Here is an 18,909-nt window from a genome sequence, read left to right as displayed (position 1 = left end):
CTTGAGATTCTAGGGTTTCTAGTGTTTTAGCTAGGAGTCTAGGACTAGGGTTAAGTTGAGTGTTAGTAGGGTTGAGGGAAGATGATCCTAAAAGGAATTAGGATTTGGATGAAGGGTTTGAATGGTTTCTGTGGTTTTGGAAATCTAGGGCCGCAACCAAGCTAGGGTTAGGTTAGAGTTTGAGATGGTCCAATTGGGCTGAAATTGGGAGGGAAGGCCACTAGGGTTAGGGGAATGATGTTTCTAAAATTTGGGACAAATCTAATGGTTATGTCATAGATCTGACACTTGAAAAGTGTAGAAGTCCAAAAATTCCAGAAAGATAGGGAAGAGGGTACTATGGAATTAGGGTTATGGTTTTAGGGTTTTGGGGGATGAGGCAGGAAGAGAGGAGGAGGGTGGGCTAGGGGTGGGGGTGTCTTATACTTGGAGATCGACTGGATTTCAAAATTCTGCAAAATTCTTCATTTAAATGCTGCTGCACATCCCCTCCATTGGAATTCATGACCTCTAATCCTTGGTCCCTGCAATCTCAGCTTTATTTCATTAATCATCATCTCCCTTTTATGGTCTAGACTAGAGATGGTTATTTATAGCCTTTAAGAAGGAACTCACAATAGGATCAACTCTAGAAGAAATCGAACTAGGCGTTACTTGCAATTCGAATCAAACTAAATCTCCTAAGACTTTAATTCACACAAGGAACCTTCATTAACTTACTCTGGGGGAATCCAATTTGAATTCTAAGAGTAGGTTGGATTCCTTGCATGGAGTAGGACTACTCTAGGGGATTCCTCAACCTTGGAATCCCACTCTAATTAGGACTTCTTAAAACCTGCAAAATAAGGATTCAAATTTAAAAATAAAAGTAGATATAGGGTCCCACAGGCATACTAAACTCAACTAAACCCTGAAAAATGAGGAAATTACTAAAATGCCCCTACGTTTGGACGAAATTGGCTGGGTTGCTGGTAGTGCTGTGGGGGTATTAGTAACCTCCCAGGGCCCTCTTTGGCTGGTCCTGGATTTGGTTTACATCAGATGCATTTATTACTGAATTCTGCAAGAATTTCTGTTGAGTCTGCTGTCAATGAACAAGAAGACACCTGGCTTAGTCTATTCCATACAGCTTTACCTGGGAAAGATGAAAATGTAAGGAATACGTGTGATTTTTCCCATTGTTAGGATTTCTCTTAAAGTAGATTCATAATTCCTCTCTAGTGAACCCAGTATAATTACCGAGTTGCACTACCTTGTCACCTAATACTAGGGACAATGAAGTAATATCTCTCAGCCTGGCCTAACTAAATTGGGTCAGGTACAGCTGGTCTTACCGTCCAATCAGCACTATTAAAAGTCATACATGACACAAGGCCCAAGCTTGCATGCCTTTCCTCACAACTTCTTCAAGTGTCATTTAGGTGTACATCTGGTTCATGTAGTCCTTTGATTTGAATCAAATCACTCCTTACTGTCTAAAGGCATTCACTGTACAGTATACATAGCCATACGATCTCAAAGGATTTTCCTGTGGATTCTGGTGTATCAGAGCTGTTCTCATGTCGGCTATGATTACTCATTCTCTACTTTATCCTTACTAGTTTTACCACATCCATCTAACCGTTTTCAGACTCACTATGGTCACCTGCATGATGCTTTTTAACTGCAAAACATAGTTATCACATCTCTGGTATCACCTCCACTTATAAGCTTTACTCACAATGGTTCTCCTTGGCTCAGCCTTTTTTATTTGGGGTGCTCATAATCATTTTGACAGCTTTGTTAGCCTAGATAAATTACAGATTCCTAAGCTCTTCCATGCTTCTATTTGGACTGCATCTGACGTGATGCGTTGCTTACTTTCATCTTCCTCGAAGCTTCTGCTATATCATGCACCCTATTTTTGTATCTAATTATGACAGGTGGTTCTTGACGGGTAATGCAACCTTCTGAGATACCAGACAAGTCTTTATTTGGTAGGTTCTAGAAATTATTTTCCATCTTTGGGGTCCGGCTTCTTGTATGTTGCTAGTTGAGAAGTATGTTGTCTTAAAAGATGACTAGTTAGTAGTTTCACTTATTTTATTTTTAATTTGAAAAGGTCATTTATCTGGTGACTTTAAATACCTTTTCCATTTCAAACCTCCAGTGATTGGGCTTGCCTTGGTGCAATGGTTCAGTCGCACTATGGTCTATGGTAACATGTTTCTTGCAGTTTGGAACTTGGAAACAGCCTGTCCTGCGAAACAGGGGATTAAGGCTGCATCCATTTATCCCTCCCAGACCCAGCCGCAGTTGGAGTTGCAGTGTGCTGTTGCTACATTTTATTTGAGACCTGTAGTAGAGGTGGTTAACCTTTTGTCTTCAATTTTCTCTTAACCTCCTTTGGGGATGTGATGAGTAGGACCTAGATATTTAGACTCAAGATTTGTGATCGGGATAGAAGCTACACATCTTTTTTGCTTAGTGACTTTTTACAATTCCACTTTATTTTCCTATAAATTTTTTGTTTCAGTACGTGGTAATTAGTCGTTATTAAAATGCACCAATTCAGTGGATCTGTGATGCGTTCATGCTGATTTCTAGTTTGATCTGACATTTTGGAGTTAGACATCTAGTATAGCAAGGATTTTTTCCTAAGACAGTTGAAATCTCAACAGTATCCTTTTCTTCTTATTTGATTTTATTTTTTGAATTAATGCATTCAAAGTCTATTATAATAGCTACTATTTTGCTGCGTGAATTTTTTTTCTCTAGGGAAAGTGCAAATTTAGATAATGGATGCGTTACTGTACCTATTTGTTGCACTCTTTTCTGGCCCCTTAAAAAACGAATGACAATAATATATTTTTGAGAAATGGATGGAGCAGATCAGTTTCATGATGTTAGTTGAAAGTTTCTATATCTGTCTAGCTGTATCGTATATAACGGCTCAATCTCCATGTGGAGGAGAAAGTCGTCATTGACCAAGGATCAACATTACTTAGGTAGTGAACTCAAACATGCCAAGGAATATCTCCATAGCAAAGTAAAAAGGTCAAATCCTCTGAAAGCATGATAGATTCCAGCGAAAAATTATTCAAGCATAAGTCATAAATGTTGCCATGAATTGTCTCATAGTTCCATCGAAATCCAAAATAAACTTCTAAATCCCAGTAATTACAATCACCAAAAGTCTCCAAAATTGAACTATCCTAAGAAATAAAATAGACATTGTTTTGATCTTCATCCTCCAAATATCCATCCTGCTCTGATTGAGTCCATCATCTGTAAAAGTAAGCTGTAAGTTTCGGGAAGAAACTTAGCAAGTACAATCTAATACAGATCAACCATTTTCTTTTTATTTTTTATGTAATTAAATAGTAATTTCTACAGAAAAATTAACTGACATTTAAAAAATAGTTATAACATGCTCAATGATATGGATAAGACTCAATGATGCTAACAAGACATAAATAAACCACCTTCCCACTGGTCTAGGGTCAGTAGGATACTAGGATGTTTATGCCGTTATATGGCCTGCAGGCGTTACACAACCCAACATCTGTCGACCCTAACCAAATGTCTCAAACTCAATGTATGTTTCATGTTGTTACATGGCTTGTGCGCATTGCATAGCCCTATCATACATTTTTCTCATCCAAAACACGACTATCATTTTATATGCATCTACGAGTCGATAGGATGTCTTATGCCATTATATAGCTGCGTGCGTTAAATTGCCCAGCATCCGTCTACCCTAACTGAATGTTTTTTAAATCAATTTATGTTCCATGTCATTACATGACCTATGTGCATTACACAACTTTAACATACGGTTTCATCCAAAACACCTATGCTAACTCAACATCGTAGGTAAGAAATGCAAGTATGGTCATGTCATGCCTTGATGAATCATATGCAAACAATGCGAGACCATATCTGAAGGTGAAAATATGATATATTTTAGCTCGCTATAATTTTGTTATGATTTGAATTCTAACAATCTATAAATTTGTTATCAAATCAATACCCCACTAAAAAAAAAAGAAAAAACGAAAAAACAGTACATTAAAAGACTATCTAATAAGACAAAATCTAAGGAGACATGCTCATACACATCAAAATTAGTAAATTACAGAACTGATCAATTACTAATAAAATCATGTGAATCTAATAATCCGATTGGAAACATATTCATACTACTAGTAAATCATGATAATCAAATAGACTTAATCAAAAGCATATTCATACTCAAAGATCAAATTATTAAATTAAAGAATTGATCAATCACTAATCAATTGTGTTAATCTAATCATCCGTTCGTAAACATATTCATGCTACTATTTTTTTTTTGGGTAAAAAATATTCATGGTACTAATAAATCATGATAAAATAAGACATAATCAAAAGCATATTCATACTGAAAGATCAAATTACTAAATTAAAGAACTCATCAATTACTAATAAATCATGTTAATCTAATAATCCGATGTACAAAAGAAAAACAATAACATGTTGAAAGTATGGGGTTGCACTTACAATAGCGAGGTACAAAAGAAGTGAACAATTTCACCCTTAGATAGAGGGGCTTCAATGCGCACTCTAATCCTGCCGCTCCTCTCCTATTCCTTGCCATCTCTTGTCTCTGTCCCTCACTAAACTAATCAATATATTGGGTTCTTATCACCCCTATCTTTCGATTTTCCCAACTCCTCAATCCCTCAAATCTTCCAAGATTTCCCCCTTTTCCCCTATTTTACCTCAATTCTTCAACCTCTACGGTTTTCCCAATTCTCCCACGTTTTGTCTTGTCTTCCCATATTTGGTTTCTATGTATTTGATTTCCTTTTTCTTTGCAGTTGACTATCTCTTCCCCATATTTGAATCTATTTCTCTCATGTATTGTCTTGTCTTCTCATATTTTGGTTTTCTATACATTTGATTTCCTTTTTCTCCTTATTTAACTCTCTCTTCCCATATTTGTATCCAATTCTCCTACGTTTTGTCTTGTCTTCCCATGTTTGATTTCCTTTTTCTCCATGTTTGACTATCTCTTCCCCATATTTGAATCCTCTACAAATTTGATTCCCATATTTATGCGATATTTGACTTCCTTTAATTCCCATATTTATGCAATATTTGACTTCCATGCATGAATCCCCTTAGATTCCAAATTAGGTTTGGGGTGGGGCTAAAACAACACAAAAACTTTTTATATATTTATATACATCCATGGGGCTTCAAACCTTGAACCTCCTTCTTTAATCAAAGTAATGTTAACTGTTTAGACCTCAACTTAAATTTGCAAATTAATTCTATTAAGTATATTAACCTCATATTAGTTCACTATTAAACATAACTATTTGAAAATCAATACAAAATGCCTAAAATACCCATATACTTTAGTCGTGGAATATTCTGGACTTGGGTTTTGTGTTTCTATTACTTTCTTATGAATGTAAAACAATATTGAATTGGTCTTGTGTCTACTTTCTTTGACCTGTATACTGCATCTTTGACTGCAGGATGCACATTAATTTTATTCGGGAAGCGAGGAGAGGAGAAGATTCCACAGTTAAGAAATGTATTAAAGAGTTGAAGTTAACTGGTGGAAGCCAAATTAGGAAGGTCAAAGTTGATTTACCACAAAAATCCGTTTCTAATTCTCAGAAGAAGTATTTTGACAGGCGATTCAATGCTATAACTCAGCGCATGGAGTCGTTCTCCTCCATTAATAAAGATTTTCGTGGCAAGCACGTTAGGTTTGAGTCATCTAGTTCAGAGCATGAAACTGATTATAGTATTAGTACTGAGGATGATGAGGACAAGAATGATCTGACCAATCAGAACATGGCTTCTCGAAGTAGACCACATAATGATCAGCGTACCAGCAGTTGTCCTTACCCATCAGCAACCGAAGAAATGACAAGACTTGGTATAAAAAATGAAATGGATAGTGAACTATTTTCTGCCGTGGGGAGTAAGGAGTCAGCTGGAAGGAAAAGGAAAAAAAATGGCAGTAATTCTTTACCCCTGAAGTCACCTAAAAGAAGAAAGAGAAAGTTGGATGGGTCTGAGCTTGGTTTTCCTATCAAAGAAAGCTGCAGAAAAGAGGATATTGACATTGAGAATAAAGTTGATAGTTGTTCGCTTCCTGATGGTACAGTTTGGATGTTTATTACTACTTGGAAAGAGGCTTTTCGGGAGCTGTCTATTTCTCAGGTATGTCTGCTTCATTAGGTATTGTGTTATGTTATTTTACTAGTAACTGGATTGGTTTTGGTGTCCAGACATGGATGTGGGTTTTCTGTGGTGCAAATGTTATAGAATCTTATATGAGAACAAGCCAATATGTCAAGCACAGATATAGAGGTCTCCGCACGGATAATTTTTTACATAATACGCATGTGGTAATATAATTTTATAAGTTCTATTATTTGTTTTGTTTCTTCTCTAGCTGAGCCTATTTGTGTGTTACTGTAACCTTACATTCCAATGTGGAACCTGAATTTGAATGTTTCAAACCTGTACCTATTCTAGTTTCTTTACAGGCCTTAACATGGTAAGACCAATAAAGTTTCTAAGGCAAGCATGTTGGGCTCTAATGCTTCTGCAACTCTAGGGAATAAAGGAGGAAGGTAAAGGGAAAGGAGTAGTGAGATAAGGGTTTTGAATTGCGAGGTCATGTGACTTTACTACCCTTTGAGGGCAGTTTCGGCATTTAGAATTTACATCACATTTAGTGTTGCTTAACTGATCTGGCTCAGTTGTTATCAAGTGTCAGGTTCAAGGGGTATTTTAAGTAGTTGTTTGATTGTGTGAGGTGAGCAAGCAACCAGGGCAATTTACATGATAGTATCTGATGATGTATTATTACTATCAACCAGGTCTTTAGATCTGCATCACTTTGTTGGTATGGTCTATGGTTACCTAATTAGTATCTGATGACGTATACGTTGATACTATCGTTCCCTAATAGTTTTACTTTTGGATGAAATGATAGTGAACAAGGTATTAAAGCGGGGAAGTCAAGTGTTCGATTCCTTAGGAGTGCATTGGAAATGTTTGTCTGAAATATTTTTGCTGCTAATGCTGCGACAAAATGCATTGTGAGCTTCATGTGATGTGAAGACACGGTTGAGCCCCCCCCCATAATTGGGCCCCCCCCCATAATTGGGCCCCAAAACCCAGGCTGGCCGAATACCCCAGAGGTATTTTGGTCAGTTTCCATCCCTTTCTAGTTGGATGTCGGAACCACCTTAGTCCAACTTGCAACAAGGACTCCTCAAAGTTAGTAATTTGATTCCTTCTAGATGTGTTATGTAAGATTGTAGAAGATCTCGCTCTCGAGCGAGATCTCGCCACCTTGAAAAACCGAGATCTCGACCATCTCGGCGAGATATACAATTTTTTGGCATAAACTTGGTGGCCCATCTCGGTGGGTTTTAGGGTCCCAATTGGGTTGAAACTTGGTATTTAACCTATTTAAGGCCTTATTGGTGGCATTGGATTTGTCAGAAAACAACCCCAAGTATGATTTCTAAGTCTGTCCATAGTGTGTAACCGAAATTTTGTAGGATTAGGGAATGCAAAGTTATACAACATGTAATATAGAACTTTTAAGGCATATAAATGAAAACCAAGTATATCAAATGCATCAAGTAACCTAAATGTTATCGAAATTCCATCCATACGAGTATCACAATCTCAATTTTCAAGAATAGAATAATGAAATTATACAACTATTAGAAGTTCTATATAAGTCATTAAATAATAAGTTCATAAGACAAGCAGAGAATGATTGATCTTCCTTCGATGTTGTAGATGTGCTAAGAGTAGTTGCAAGTGAGAATCCAGCTGAAATCCACAAAAAAGGGCAAAAATTGAGAGTTTCAGCGAGATATGGCGAGATCTCGAGCGAGATATCCCAACTCTTTGCTCTCGACCTCCATCTCGTCTTGCCTACTTGAAAAAACGAGATATTTTGTGAGATCTTGCCGAGATCTCCCACCATGTGTAAGAGTCCAATTAGGGTTTCATTAAAAGTCCTTTTGTTATTAATTAGTTGAGTCCTTTGTAAGGGAATCCTTTATGGATAAGGTTCCAGTTTGAGTCTAAGTCAAATTGCTTAGGTTGTAAGGTTATAAAGTCCAACCCTCCCCCATTATTAAGGAGGTTGAATTTGATGGCAAGTAATGTCATGGTCTTCTTGGGGGGCCCACAATGGTTTTCAGTGTTCTTCAATTTCAGCTATCAGTCTTCAAGTCCAGCAGCTGTCCAACCCTAACAGCAATCTACCTTCAACTCCAAGTACACAGCAACCCCAACACCTTCCCAATTTCTTTTCCCCCTTCTCTCTTCCATCTGGAGGCCTTCCCTCCCTTCCAGTGATAGCGGCCCACCCTCTCCCCTAGCAACTCCAACAAACCTTGCCCTTAGCCCCTCCTTTCACTCCTAGAAGGATGACACCCCTCCCTAGACCTGGTCCTACCCTTCGAATTCCCATTAGACGCTCTCCTATTAGGTTGCAAAATTTTCTGCAATTCATCTTCTTCCTTGAAACCCTAAAACCCTAATTGACTTAGAGTTCCTATATCTCCCTTATCCCAACTCCAACCACCCTGCTCTTTAGGATTAGCCTTCCCACTCCTTTCCTAACACTCAATTTCAAAACCCAATCACTCTGCTCTTTTAGGATTAGCCTTCCCACTCCTTTCCTGACACTCAATCCAAACCCTAGCCATATCCAAGAATCCCAAACCCATTAGGACTCTTCAAACCAATCCTAAATCAACTAGACTGACCTAAACCTATTGGACTAAACCTGAAACTTTAAAACAGAAACATCAGCCCTTCTCCAAGGCCAACTGAAGTTATCTAACCCCATTCCTAAGACCAAAGCCCTTAAAACCCTAACCTGGAAATACCCTACAGCAATAGCCGAACCCGAATTTCTTTATTCTTAAACTCTAAACCCTCCTATAACCAGTCCCAAACCAATTCCTAGGTCTGAAGCCTAATGACAACAAAACATTAATCCTTAAAACCTTCATTCATTTACTTCCCCAGCCTGGTCAAACCCTCCTAGGGTTCTGTTAGTTACTTGATTTCTCCAAGAAATCTCCTATACGATTGCTGGTTCAGATAGAGTGGATCCTGGAGTGAACCCTATTCTAGGGCAATAATCCTACTAGTAAACCCCTAGAATTTGGTTACACCATCATGTCAAGGACAATGGGATCTTGGCTTGCTACGCATGGGGATTGTTGATGTGTATAATGATGCTGTCTGTTTCTAAAAGTTTGAGCTTTTAGGTGAAATGGTAGCTAATAATATTTATTATGGAAAAGATGTGAGCTATATACTATGTTCATCATCGAATTTGGAATATAGTTGGGATGGTACATCATCGAATTTGCAATATAGTTGGGAGGGAGTCAATTTTGTCAATTTGTTATGATGTGAGTTGCTTGGCTGTTTCATGGAGATGGCATGAAGCAACTTCGAAATCTTGTTGTTTGGCAATCATGGTACCTTGTTTGATAGGTATTGATGGAATGGTGTTGTCTTCAAGTGGAACCTATGAGTAAACATTAGATTAAGTGGGTGATTTGCTTATGGAGGTTGGAACTAATGCTACCAACATGGGCAATCCAAGTTATAAATTTTGTAAACCAGAAATTTTATTTGCTCCGTTACGTGAGAGTGGTATTTGGTGAAATTGTGGATTGGATTATGGAAGTGAACCTTTTTCCTTATTTGATGATTGCTACGTAAATATGACTTGTAGACAATATTTAGAAGTTTGTACTTAAGTAGCTACTGAAAACCAGACATCTAGAGATTTTATTTTTAGTGCTACACTTCTCACCCTGAAGAAACTGTAGTACCTCTTTATTGATTTAATATCTACTTAATAAAGAAAATTTTCATCTTGATCATAGTGAATCTTTGAGTGAACTTCAACTTTAAAATTTATCTGCAGATGGGATACAAATTCCCTATTAGGAAGGAAAGAAGCCTTATGTACGTGCTCCCCCGCCCAACTTTTTTAGTCCCAACCAGTCCACTAACAAGCATCATCAGACCAGATGTATAGACTTTATTTATCACAAGTATTCCTTTTTATTATGTATTGTTTGATATTCCTTTTTATTATGTACTATTTGGTATTAAATAAGTTTAAATGGTCAAATTTTTACAATTGCTTCTTTGTTTATGTTGTCATTGGCCAAGATGAAAAATATTTGGTTTCTTAGCAAGATAATTTGGTATAGAGACAAAGATTAGCTCTGAACTGATCACATAAATTATATTAGTCACTGAACAGTATCTATGGGCTCTGCTAGATGCATACTTTTATGCCTGAAAGTCTGAATATGAGTCTATGACTGGAAACAAGGTTTTCTGGACTTTGAAAGCCACACCAACAACCCCTGCTAGCAGCAAATTGAGGACTTAAACAGAAATAGAAGTTCTTGAAACTAGTGGAACTCCTAGTTCTTCTGCTAGAACTTGTTGCTAAAACAACAAACTAATTTAAAGCAATTTGGAACGGACTCTAAAGGTGTCCAATAAAACAGATACAAACTTGATTTGGACAGGTAAGAAGAAGAGTTGGGAAGGAATCTAGAGCCGTAAGAGCTTGTGAGATAAATTAATAGCAGAAATAGAACTCACAGATTCATCTTCAAATTGGACTAGCTGCCCTGGCTGCTGATTTCAGTGGTGAGCTCAAGCAAAATAGCTCCTTGTGAACTGGTTTGACTTGGCAGACGTACTATTATGAAGATGATCAATTTAAGCAGGAGTTGATGTAACCTCACTGCGGTGAGGCCAGAATTCATGATCTAATTAGGACAAACAGCAAGCCACTAGGGTTCCTAAACCCTGCGGTTGGGGTTGCAGGGGCTGTTTTTTGGGTTTAGGCCTTGCTGGGACGATGTACTAGGCTCTGATAGGGTTTGTAGGTTTTGGGCGAACAGAATGCGAAACTGAACCTTGCTCTTTTTGATTTTGGATTTGAATTCTAGAAGCCTAGGGTTTTGGGATGTTAGGGCAGCAAAGAAATTAGGGCTTAGACTAGGGTTTGGTTGGTCCGATAGGGCTGAAATTGGGGTGGAAGGTCACTAGGGTTGGGGGATGAAGTTCCTCGAGTTTGGGACAGATATAATGGTTAGATTAGCATAGATCTGATCTTGAATTTTTGGGTCTGTAGAGAAGTCCGAAAATTCCAGAAAATTCAACAAAAATAAAAAAGAGGGTGATATGAGTTAGGGTTATGGTTTTGAGGGATGAATGGGCTGCTTCTAGGGATTGAAGTTAGGGAAGGGGAGGGGGTGAGGTTTCCTGAAGGAGATAGGACATGGTGGAGAGGATTGGGAGCGATTGAGTTCTTGGATTTGGGGAAGAAAGAAGGGATACTGCAGGGATGTGGAGGGATTTTAGGCTTGGTTCGATGGAGGAAAAAGGGGGGGGGATGGGTGGCGATGCTTCGCTTACCAATTGACAGCTTGAAGAAGACAAATCACATGAACAATGGGCCTCATATAGGCTGCTGTAGGTTTCCTTCATTGGAAACCATTACTCCACTCGATCTCTCTCCTTAAATCAATTTTTTATTCAACATAATCTGATTTGTTTACATGTATTGTGCTGTATTTATAGCCTACGTTGAAGGACTCATACTTGGCCTCAACTTACACAAATAAGAACTTGTAAAATATTCAGGACGTCTACTCCAATTAGGATCCTTCTCATCTCAACCTACAATTATTCAACTTACAAAGTAAGAGTGGGACTCGACTCCTAGTGAAATTTCGACTACAACTAAAGGGATCCTTCTTTAAATGGAACTTCTACGCTCTGACTAGACTAGGACCCTTACTTATCAAGGACTGACTCAATTGACAAAATAAAGTTGGCAGCAGCCCTAAGTCTTCTTTTGGCCCTTGGTCGTCTCTTGGGATGGCCCCGGAATTTCACATCAGGTGTAGCCCTTTTTTATGTTTTTTCCTTTCTGTTCTTCTGCAGTTCTGCCTGCCTGTCTTTTGCTGTTAATGATTTGGTGATGCCCGTTTCTTGCTCAGGTTAAAAGGACAGTCATGTCCCTAAATTTATGAACACTTTACTCCTCAATTATAATTTGTGTGCCACCTTTGCCATGTGTCCTTGCCAAAATTTCCCCCTATGTATTGAATGAACTGAATGTGAATTTTATATTAAATCATTACAAAATGCAACTCTTCTTGTCTGTCTCACCATTCCCCTCTTTCTGTTTACTTTCTTCTAAATGCTATTCTCAAATGGAGACTGTCCTTTGTAGGTTTTAGACAAGATGATGGAGTCCTATGACACAAAAGGCCGACGAAGAAAGCTTGTTAAATCGTTGATCTCATCATACCCATTTCTTGGATTACTTAATGTTGCGGTTAGTTGATTACCTTTATTCTATTGCCATATTACTAAATTATTATGTTGCGTGTGTTGCATGTGTAGCATCAAGTTGCACCTGACATATATCTAGCATTAAGGACATTTTTGTTATAAAATAATATCATTTGTTCGTTATTTTGGTCCTTCACCTATTTGGGGAGGCAGTGTTCAAGGTTTTGGACTTCTGGTGTTGGGGCCTAATGGTTGCAGCTGATCATGATCTGATCCATGATGGATCGGCAGATCCACTGACTAGGGAAGGTTATACAGTATATAACATTCTTTCCTACTGGAGGATCTGAAATATTCTTTAATATTCTCACTGTTACTTTCTAAAAGAGCTTGTTGGGTTGCATTGGGCTTTTTTCTCCCCCCCTAATATTAAAAATAAATAAATAGTACAGGATACTTATTCGTAATCATGAGAGGGGCCATGTACATAGGACGCTTGTGGTGCAATGGCTTTAGTTATAATGGGTTTCTTTAATAGGCCTTTATCGTGGGTAGTGGTTGCAGACACAAGTTTTAAGTGTCTAGTTTCTATTTTCCATTCTCATTAGTTCTAATTTAGCTTCAGTTCATGTTGAATGTCTTGTTTAGTGTAGTTTTATTTTAGCTTCAGCTTTTGGTGGGGGGGGGGGGTGGGTTCCTACTAACCTATGTTTATGGAAAAGTCACTTTTTAGTATTAGTAATAAGAGTTCACAGATTTCTTGTGATCAATCTTCCTTGCAAGGAAAAAATTTCTGTCAAAACCAGGATTTTGACCCAAGAAAAGGCCAAAATTTTTAGGTTTCGACCGAAATTTCGGTCGAAACATATGATTTTTTGTTTTAATTTTGACCCTAGGTTTCGGGCCTTATATGACCTCCATTTCATCTGATTTCTTGCCTCCTACCTATTTAAATTATAATAAACACAATGGAGCTAGTATTTTGCCAAAAACAATACTATTAAAAATTTATCGTTCAAGTATACTAACAAATGATTGGTTTCGACAAGTACAAGCTATATTGCATACATACATAGAATCGTCAGCATACATGAATTGTTTGATAAAATGGTTACATATACAACAAGTCAACAAAATAAAATGACCAATTAGATCAAGTGATGGTGTCTCACATATATTAAGTTGAAGCCCATATATCATATATGCGCAAAATAAAAATACATAATTTAGAAAATAATTATTAAAATCAAAAAATGAAAAAATGGCAGCAAATAATAAAAAAATAAGTTTAACAAAATACAATCATAGGTCATTGTCCTAGGCTAAACATATATGAATTTCAAGGCAATACAAGATCATTTAAGGCATGAATAAAGCAAAAATTTAAAAAGGGGAAGTTTGGAACTGTTGGGTATGGCGCATGCTTCAAATTCTATTGTTGCCAGAGTTTCCTTTGTAGTTGTTGTGGCTTAGGAGGTGTTTGGAGGCAAAAGATGAGCAAAAGATGTGCTTGAAGGCAAAGGAGTCATAGAAATTAATGGGATAAAAATCAACAAAAAATGAGGAAAAACAAGTTGGAATGGTCGAAATTTTGATCGAGATGGTTGAAATTTCGGTCAAAACCTGTAAGTTTTCCGAAATAAGTGGAATTTCGTTTCGGTTTTCAAAAATTCAGGCATTTCGGTCAGAAATTTTAACCGAAATTTCTTCTATGCTTCCCTGTCACAATCCTATGTTTTTTAAACAAATTATTGCAAACTCAGTTTATAAGTATCACTTGAGATCTGTACTTCAATACCGCTGAACCTCTTTTTTTCTTAAGGATTTAATGACGAATGATATTCGAACACAAGAAATAGAGTCAAGGCATAAGAAATTTCAGAACTCTGGAATGAATGAATTGAAAAACTGTTTAAAGGGTTATTGTCAAGTTGATCATCTAAGGGTGATCCTTTTGTCAATGGATGCTCCTACCACACTTGTAGTCTTTGAAGGATGAAAACCAACTATGTAGCATCTACGATTCTACATTGAATATTCAAGTATTGTATACATCATTAGTCCAATCCTTGGTAGGAACTACATGTAATAACGAACTTGGTGAAATGGATCTCTTTATGATAAAGGAACTACATGTAAAAATGCAGTTAAGAAATGCCGATTTTTCAACAAACATTTATGTGAGTTGTAGCTTTATCATTTTAGTTTGGCTACAAACATTCATTTTACTGTCATTATATAACGCATGCCATAGTTCAAGAACTCATGAGATCTCACTATATCCTAAGAAGGTGAGATGAGATGGAAGGTTTGAAAAAAAGAAAAGAAAAGAAAAAAGCCCAATTCAGTCAAGATATTGGTTAGACTCATGCAGAAGTCCTACAACTCGATGAAGAGAAGTCATTTCACCCATATCTCAATGAAGCTTCTGCATTTTGCTGTTAGAACCTCAACTGTTTTATTTTTGCTTGATTTTTGCCAGGAAATTCATCGGAGTTACCCCTGTGGTTCCTTGGCTACTACATTTTAGCTTACATATGAAAGAGTTCACAAATTAGTTGTAATTTGAACATTTTCCATTATGTTGAAGGTTTTTTTTACATGAAATGTATAAATTGGTTACCTTTTATATAATAAGTGTAGAACAGGGCTGGTTAGATTTTCAGTTCATCGTAGCAATGAAAACCTTTAAACCACCAAACCCCCCCCCCCCCCCCAAAAAAAAAAAAAAAAAAAAAGAAGAGATATTGCCATTGTGTTCAAAAGGGCTAAAGTCGGCTTGAATTCCAAGTTTCAGCCCCATCTCCTTTTATTGTAAAAGGAAAGCCAAACATGTCCCGGTCCAACTCAGTTCTTGGAGTTGGAGGTACCAACTTGGCCCTTGAGTTTGAGTTCTTGAACCATGACATGTGCACGCATATTATTTATCTATTTTATGCATGGTTGTTTAGACGACAAAGCGAGACAAGGTGATAGAGGGCAATGAAAACCAAGGCAACTCCAAGCAAGGCTACATGTCACATTGACCCAAAAATGGGCCTAGACGGACACTTTGACAACCATTGTTTTGTGTTTTTAATCAATTTTGTTGATACTATGCTTTTATTGATATTGCAGATTAGATCTGTTAAAAGTGGAATGTGGGATAGCCTCTATGACACTTTCCAATCCGTCAGTCAGCAGAGATTTAATACAGCAGATAATGATCGGTTTGATGCCTTTGAAAGCATAGATGTTGGGCCATCTGAAAAGATTGCTGTATCTGGTATTGACCATATTTCGGAAGTTGGATCTGGTAAGTTATGCTTGCTACATTAATATGACCATAACATTATTCATTTTCACTCTTCTTTTTATTTATTGTCTATTCAATTTGCTTTACCATTGATTTCCCCATAAGTATACATCTTGAATGATTTTTCATTAAATTATCCTTCCTTTAGATGTTAGAACGATTGTTTGAATAAAGGGTAGAGTTTTCCCTATTCTTCTTGTGTTATAAGCTTTTCTAGATAGAAAGTTACTTAGTGATGATTCTTCTTTTTATTCCAGTTCTTGTGTTTTTTATCAACATTGTTTTGGGTTTGTTGGTACTTTTGTATATATGCATGTGTATAAACCCCACCACCCCACATGCCCATTGAGAGACAAATGTTACACATGCAAAACGTGCACATGTCTATGCACACATGGACTGCTGAAACCTTGTTTTAGGTTACTTTCCATGATTTTATACCAAATGCAGTCCGATACAACTAATTTCACTATATCAAGAGCACACACCAGTTTAACAACCAAGATATAAGGTTGTACCCCCTTTCTTGAATTTCCAAACTCCCTGAAACAGCTAAAACGAGAACCTAGGTTAAGCATAATCTGCCCACTGGATCATCATCAAACTTGGAGGGATCATCCCCTACATCATCCACCTACATGCGTAGTTGTCATGGTGATGAGCCACTGTGAGGCAGGTTAGCCAGTGGTAGAGTTTATGTGGTGAGGTGCCATTGAGACAGTACTGAGGTGGTTGAGGCATTTAAGTGTGCTTCCCGTACGCTCCTTTTTTGTTTTTATCATCAACGTATTTTATGTAATAAGAAACTAACAGGTACCTTAAGTCATCCAATAGACCAGAAAGTGTGTATCCTAATTCACTAGAATGATCCTTTTTTTTTTGGGGGGGGGGGGGGGACAACCAATCTTTATGTGAAATGAAGGAGGGAAAAATAATTGCTAAATTACATTTCGTAAATTTGGTTAAAAAACAGAATGCATTGCATGAAACTGTGAAGACAGGAGGAAAAAGGTTGCCTGAGTAGAAGTTGCTGGAGAATAAGAAATTAACAGAGAAGAAGCAGATAGGAGTAAAATGAAATTCTGGAAATAAATTTGTTGATGAAAAAATGAAAAAAATCACCGTTGTGTGAAACAGAGTAGGAAGGAAGAGAAAGAGAGATGGGAAAGAAAATTATACCTGATCCTGATGTTGCCTGAGAAGAATTTTGTGGCCGGAGCCATAATTAGCAAAGTTGAGGCCCCTTAACGAAACACCTAAAACTCATTTGATGTCTTTCAACTCTTAAGAAAGTCCACCTCTATTTTAAGTTAGTTGATCCCATCTAACAGTTGCATTCTTGTTTGTATGCGTATGAGCCATAATTTAATAAATAGAATTTCACAAGAATTCATATTATTATGATTTTTTTTTAAACCACAAATATATGTAAGGCATATTTAGGCGTAATGTGGTGCACAAGGCATCGTAAGGCGGCATGAGGTGGCTGCTTTTTGAGGCTTACATATGGCATTTCCTTCTTAAGATTAGAGTACTGTCAAGACGCCAAGGTGACTCCTTGATAACTATGCCTGCATTCCCTCGAAGTTTCATCCCCATCTGACCACAGGATCTGAAGATCCAAGACTCCCAACCTACATCTCCATTAAAAAATATCTGACAACTTTTTCTACAGAGATCTGCTTGATCCCTAACCTGATACACAACCTCTTAGCGCTTAATTATTACACTATACAAATCTTGTCAGATAACCAATGACATTATTTGAGAGCACTGCACTTTTAACCACCGCGCAACAGTCATATTCTTACAATGTTTATCTTTTCGCCATAGTTATTAAGTCATCATAGCAGTCATTGATGTAACCAACCAGAGTCAGGCTGGAGGGGCTGAAAGAGGGCGCAAGCCCACTGGCAGCTTGCAGCAAACCAAGGGGGCGAACCATTGCAGGGGCATTTTGGTCATTATCTACCCCTGGTTCGAGCCCTATTTAGTCGGGATAAGTCCTGCTACGTTTGTGGAGTCCTTATCTACTTCTATTTTATTAATTAATTAGTTGGAGTCCTCGTATGTGACTTACTTAAGAGTTGTAGTTTGAGTAGAAGTTTTTAGTTAACTAGTGATGGGTTTCTGAGTTCATTAGAATCCTAATTAGGAGTTAGTTGGGTTTTCTTTAAGAGTTCAAGTAGGAGTCTTAGTAGTAGCTATAAATACAAGTCCGAGGTTGTAATTCAATTCAGTTTTGATGAATGAAATTAATGAGAGTTGGCAGCCAGCAAGTGCACGAGTGCTTCATGGCTGAGACGCCCTGCGGCATCTAGTGGAAGGTGAATCTTGCTCCCAAGAACTGATCTACTCCTATCCCGTCAAGTATGCCACTATGTCTCATCCCCAGCCCATTCCCCTCTTCTTGCCCTCCTTTCTTCCTCCAACCCTTGCGATAGACTGGAAAACCCATCACAGCCCCGGTTTATGACCGCTGCAATTCTGCAACTCGATCCCCTTCTTGAATCTGTGTGGAATTCCAAGAAAAGAAAAAGAGAAGAAAGAAGAAAGAAAGAAAGGAAAAAAGAGAAGAAAGAAAAAGAAATGAGATTCAAGAAGTCACCCCAAACCCGCAGCAGCCTATCGACAAGTCCCTAGTTCCACTCCCTTTGTGCCCTAAGACTTCTTGCCCCCTTCTTTTTACCTAGGTTTAGTAGGATACCATCCAGCACCATCTCCCACTACCTAACAAACCCCAAGTCTTCCCACTTTATCCCTAGGTAATTTTGGGTATCCTTAACCCCTAAAATTATTAGATCTATCCCATTTTGTTGATTGTTAAAACCCTAACCCTTCAGAAACCATCCCATAATTCTTTCCCAAATCCCTTCCCTGTGGGTACCAAATTTGAAATAGATTTCCTGTGGAGTGTTTTCTTGTTAGGTGGTTCAGTTTGAGAGCGTCCTGTAGGTTAACCCAGACCCCGGGGTTATGCGAATCATTGTGTTTGGGGCCCCTTCTAAGAGCCTTGGCGACATGACAGCCATATGGTGTTGACTTGCATTAAAGAACTGAATTGCATAATCAAGGAATTGCAAATTTACATAATAACATAGTTACATTGTGGGTCACATGATTGTGTACATAGTGTTGTGATTACCTCACATAATCACGGAATAAATGGCCACTTAATCACAGATTGCATATTTACCGACTACAATATAATATGCATTGCAGAATTGAAGCGACTGGTAACAATA

General features: G+C 37.7%; 1 protein-coding gene across 1 annotated transcript in view; it reads left to right on the top strand.

Annotated features, from left to right (window-relative positions):
* NOV (Histidine kinase-, DNA gyrase B-, and HSP90-like ATPase family protein) overlaps positions 1-18,909 on the top strand; it is a 46,188-nt gene that overhangs the window by 1,682 nt on the left and 25,597 nt on the right. The window contains exons 3-5 of the mRNA XM_089162007.1: positions 5,508-6,204; positions 12,308-12,412; positions 15,487-15,664. Of these exons, the coding sequence (XP_089018133.1) occupies positions 5,508-6,204; positions 12,308-12,412; positions 15,487-15,664 (980 nt within the window). The remainder of the gene's footprint in view (positions 1-5,507; positions 6,205-12,307; positions 12,413-15,486; positions 15,665-18,909) is intronic.

Source organism: Hakea prostrata, chromosome 7 (genome assembly GCF_041222555.1).
Source record: "Hakea prostrata isolate BN-2017 chromosome 7, UWA_Hpros_2, whole genome shotgun sequence".
NCBI lineage: Eukaryota > Viridiplantae > Streptophyta > Magnoliopsida > Proteales > Proteaceae > Hakea > Hakea prostrata.
This window is presented reverse-complemented; position numbering and strand designations above follow the sequence as displayed.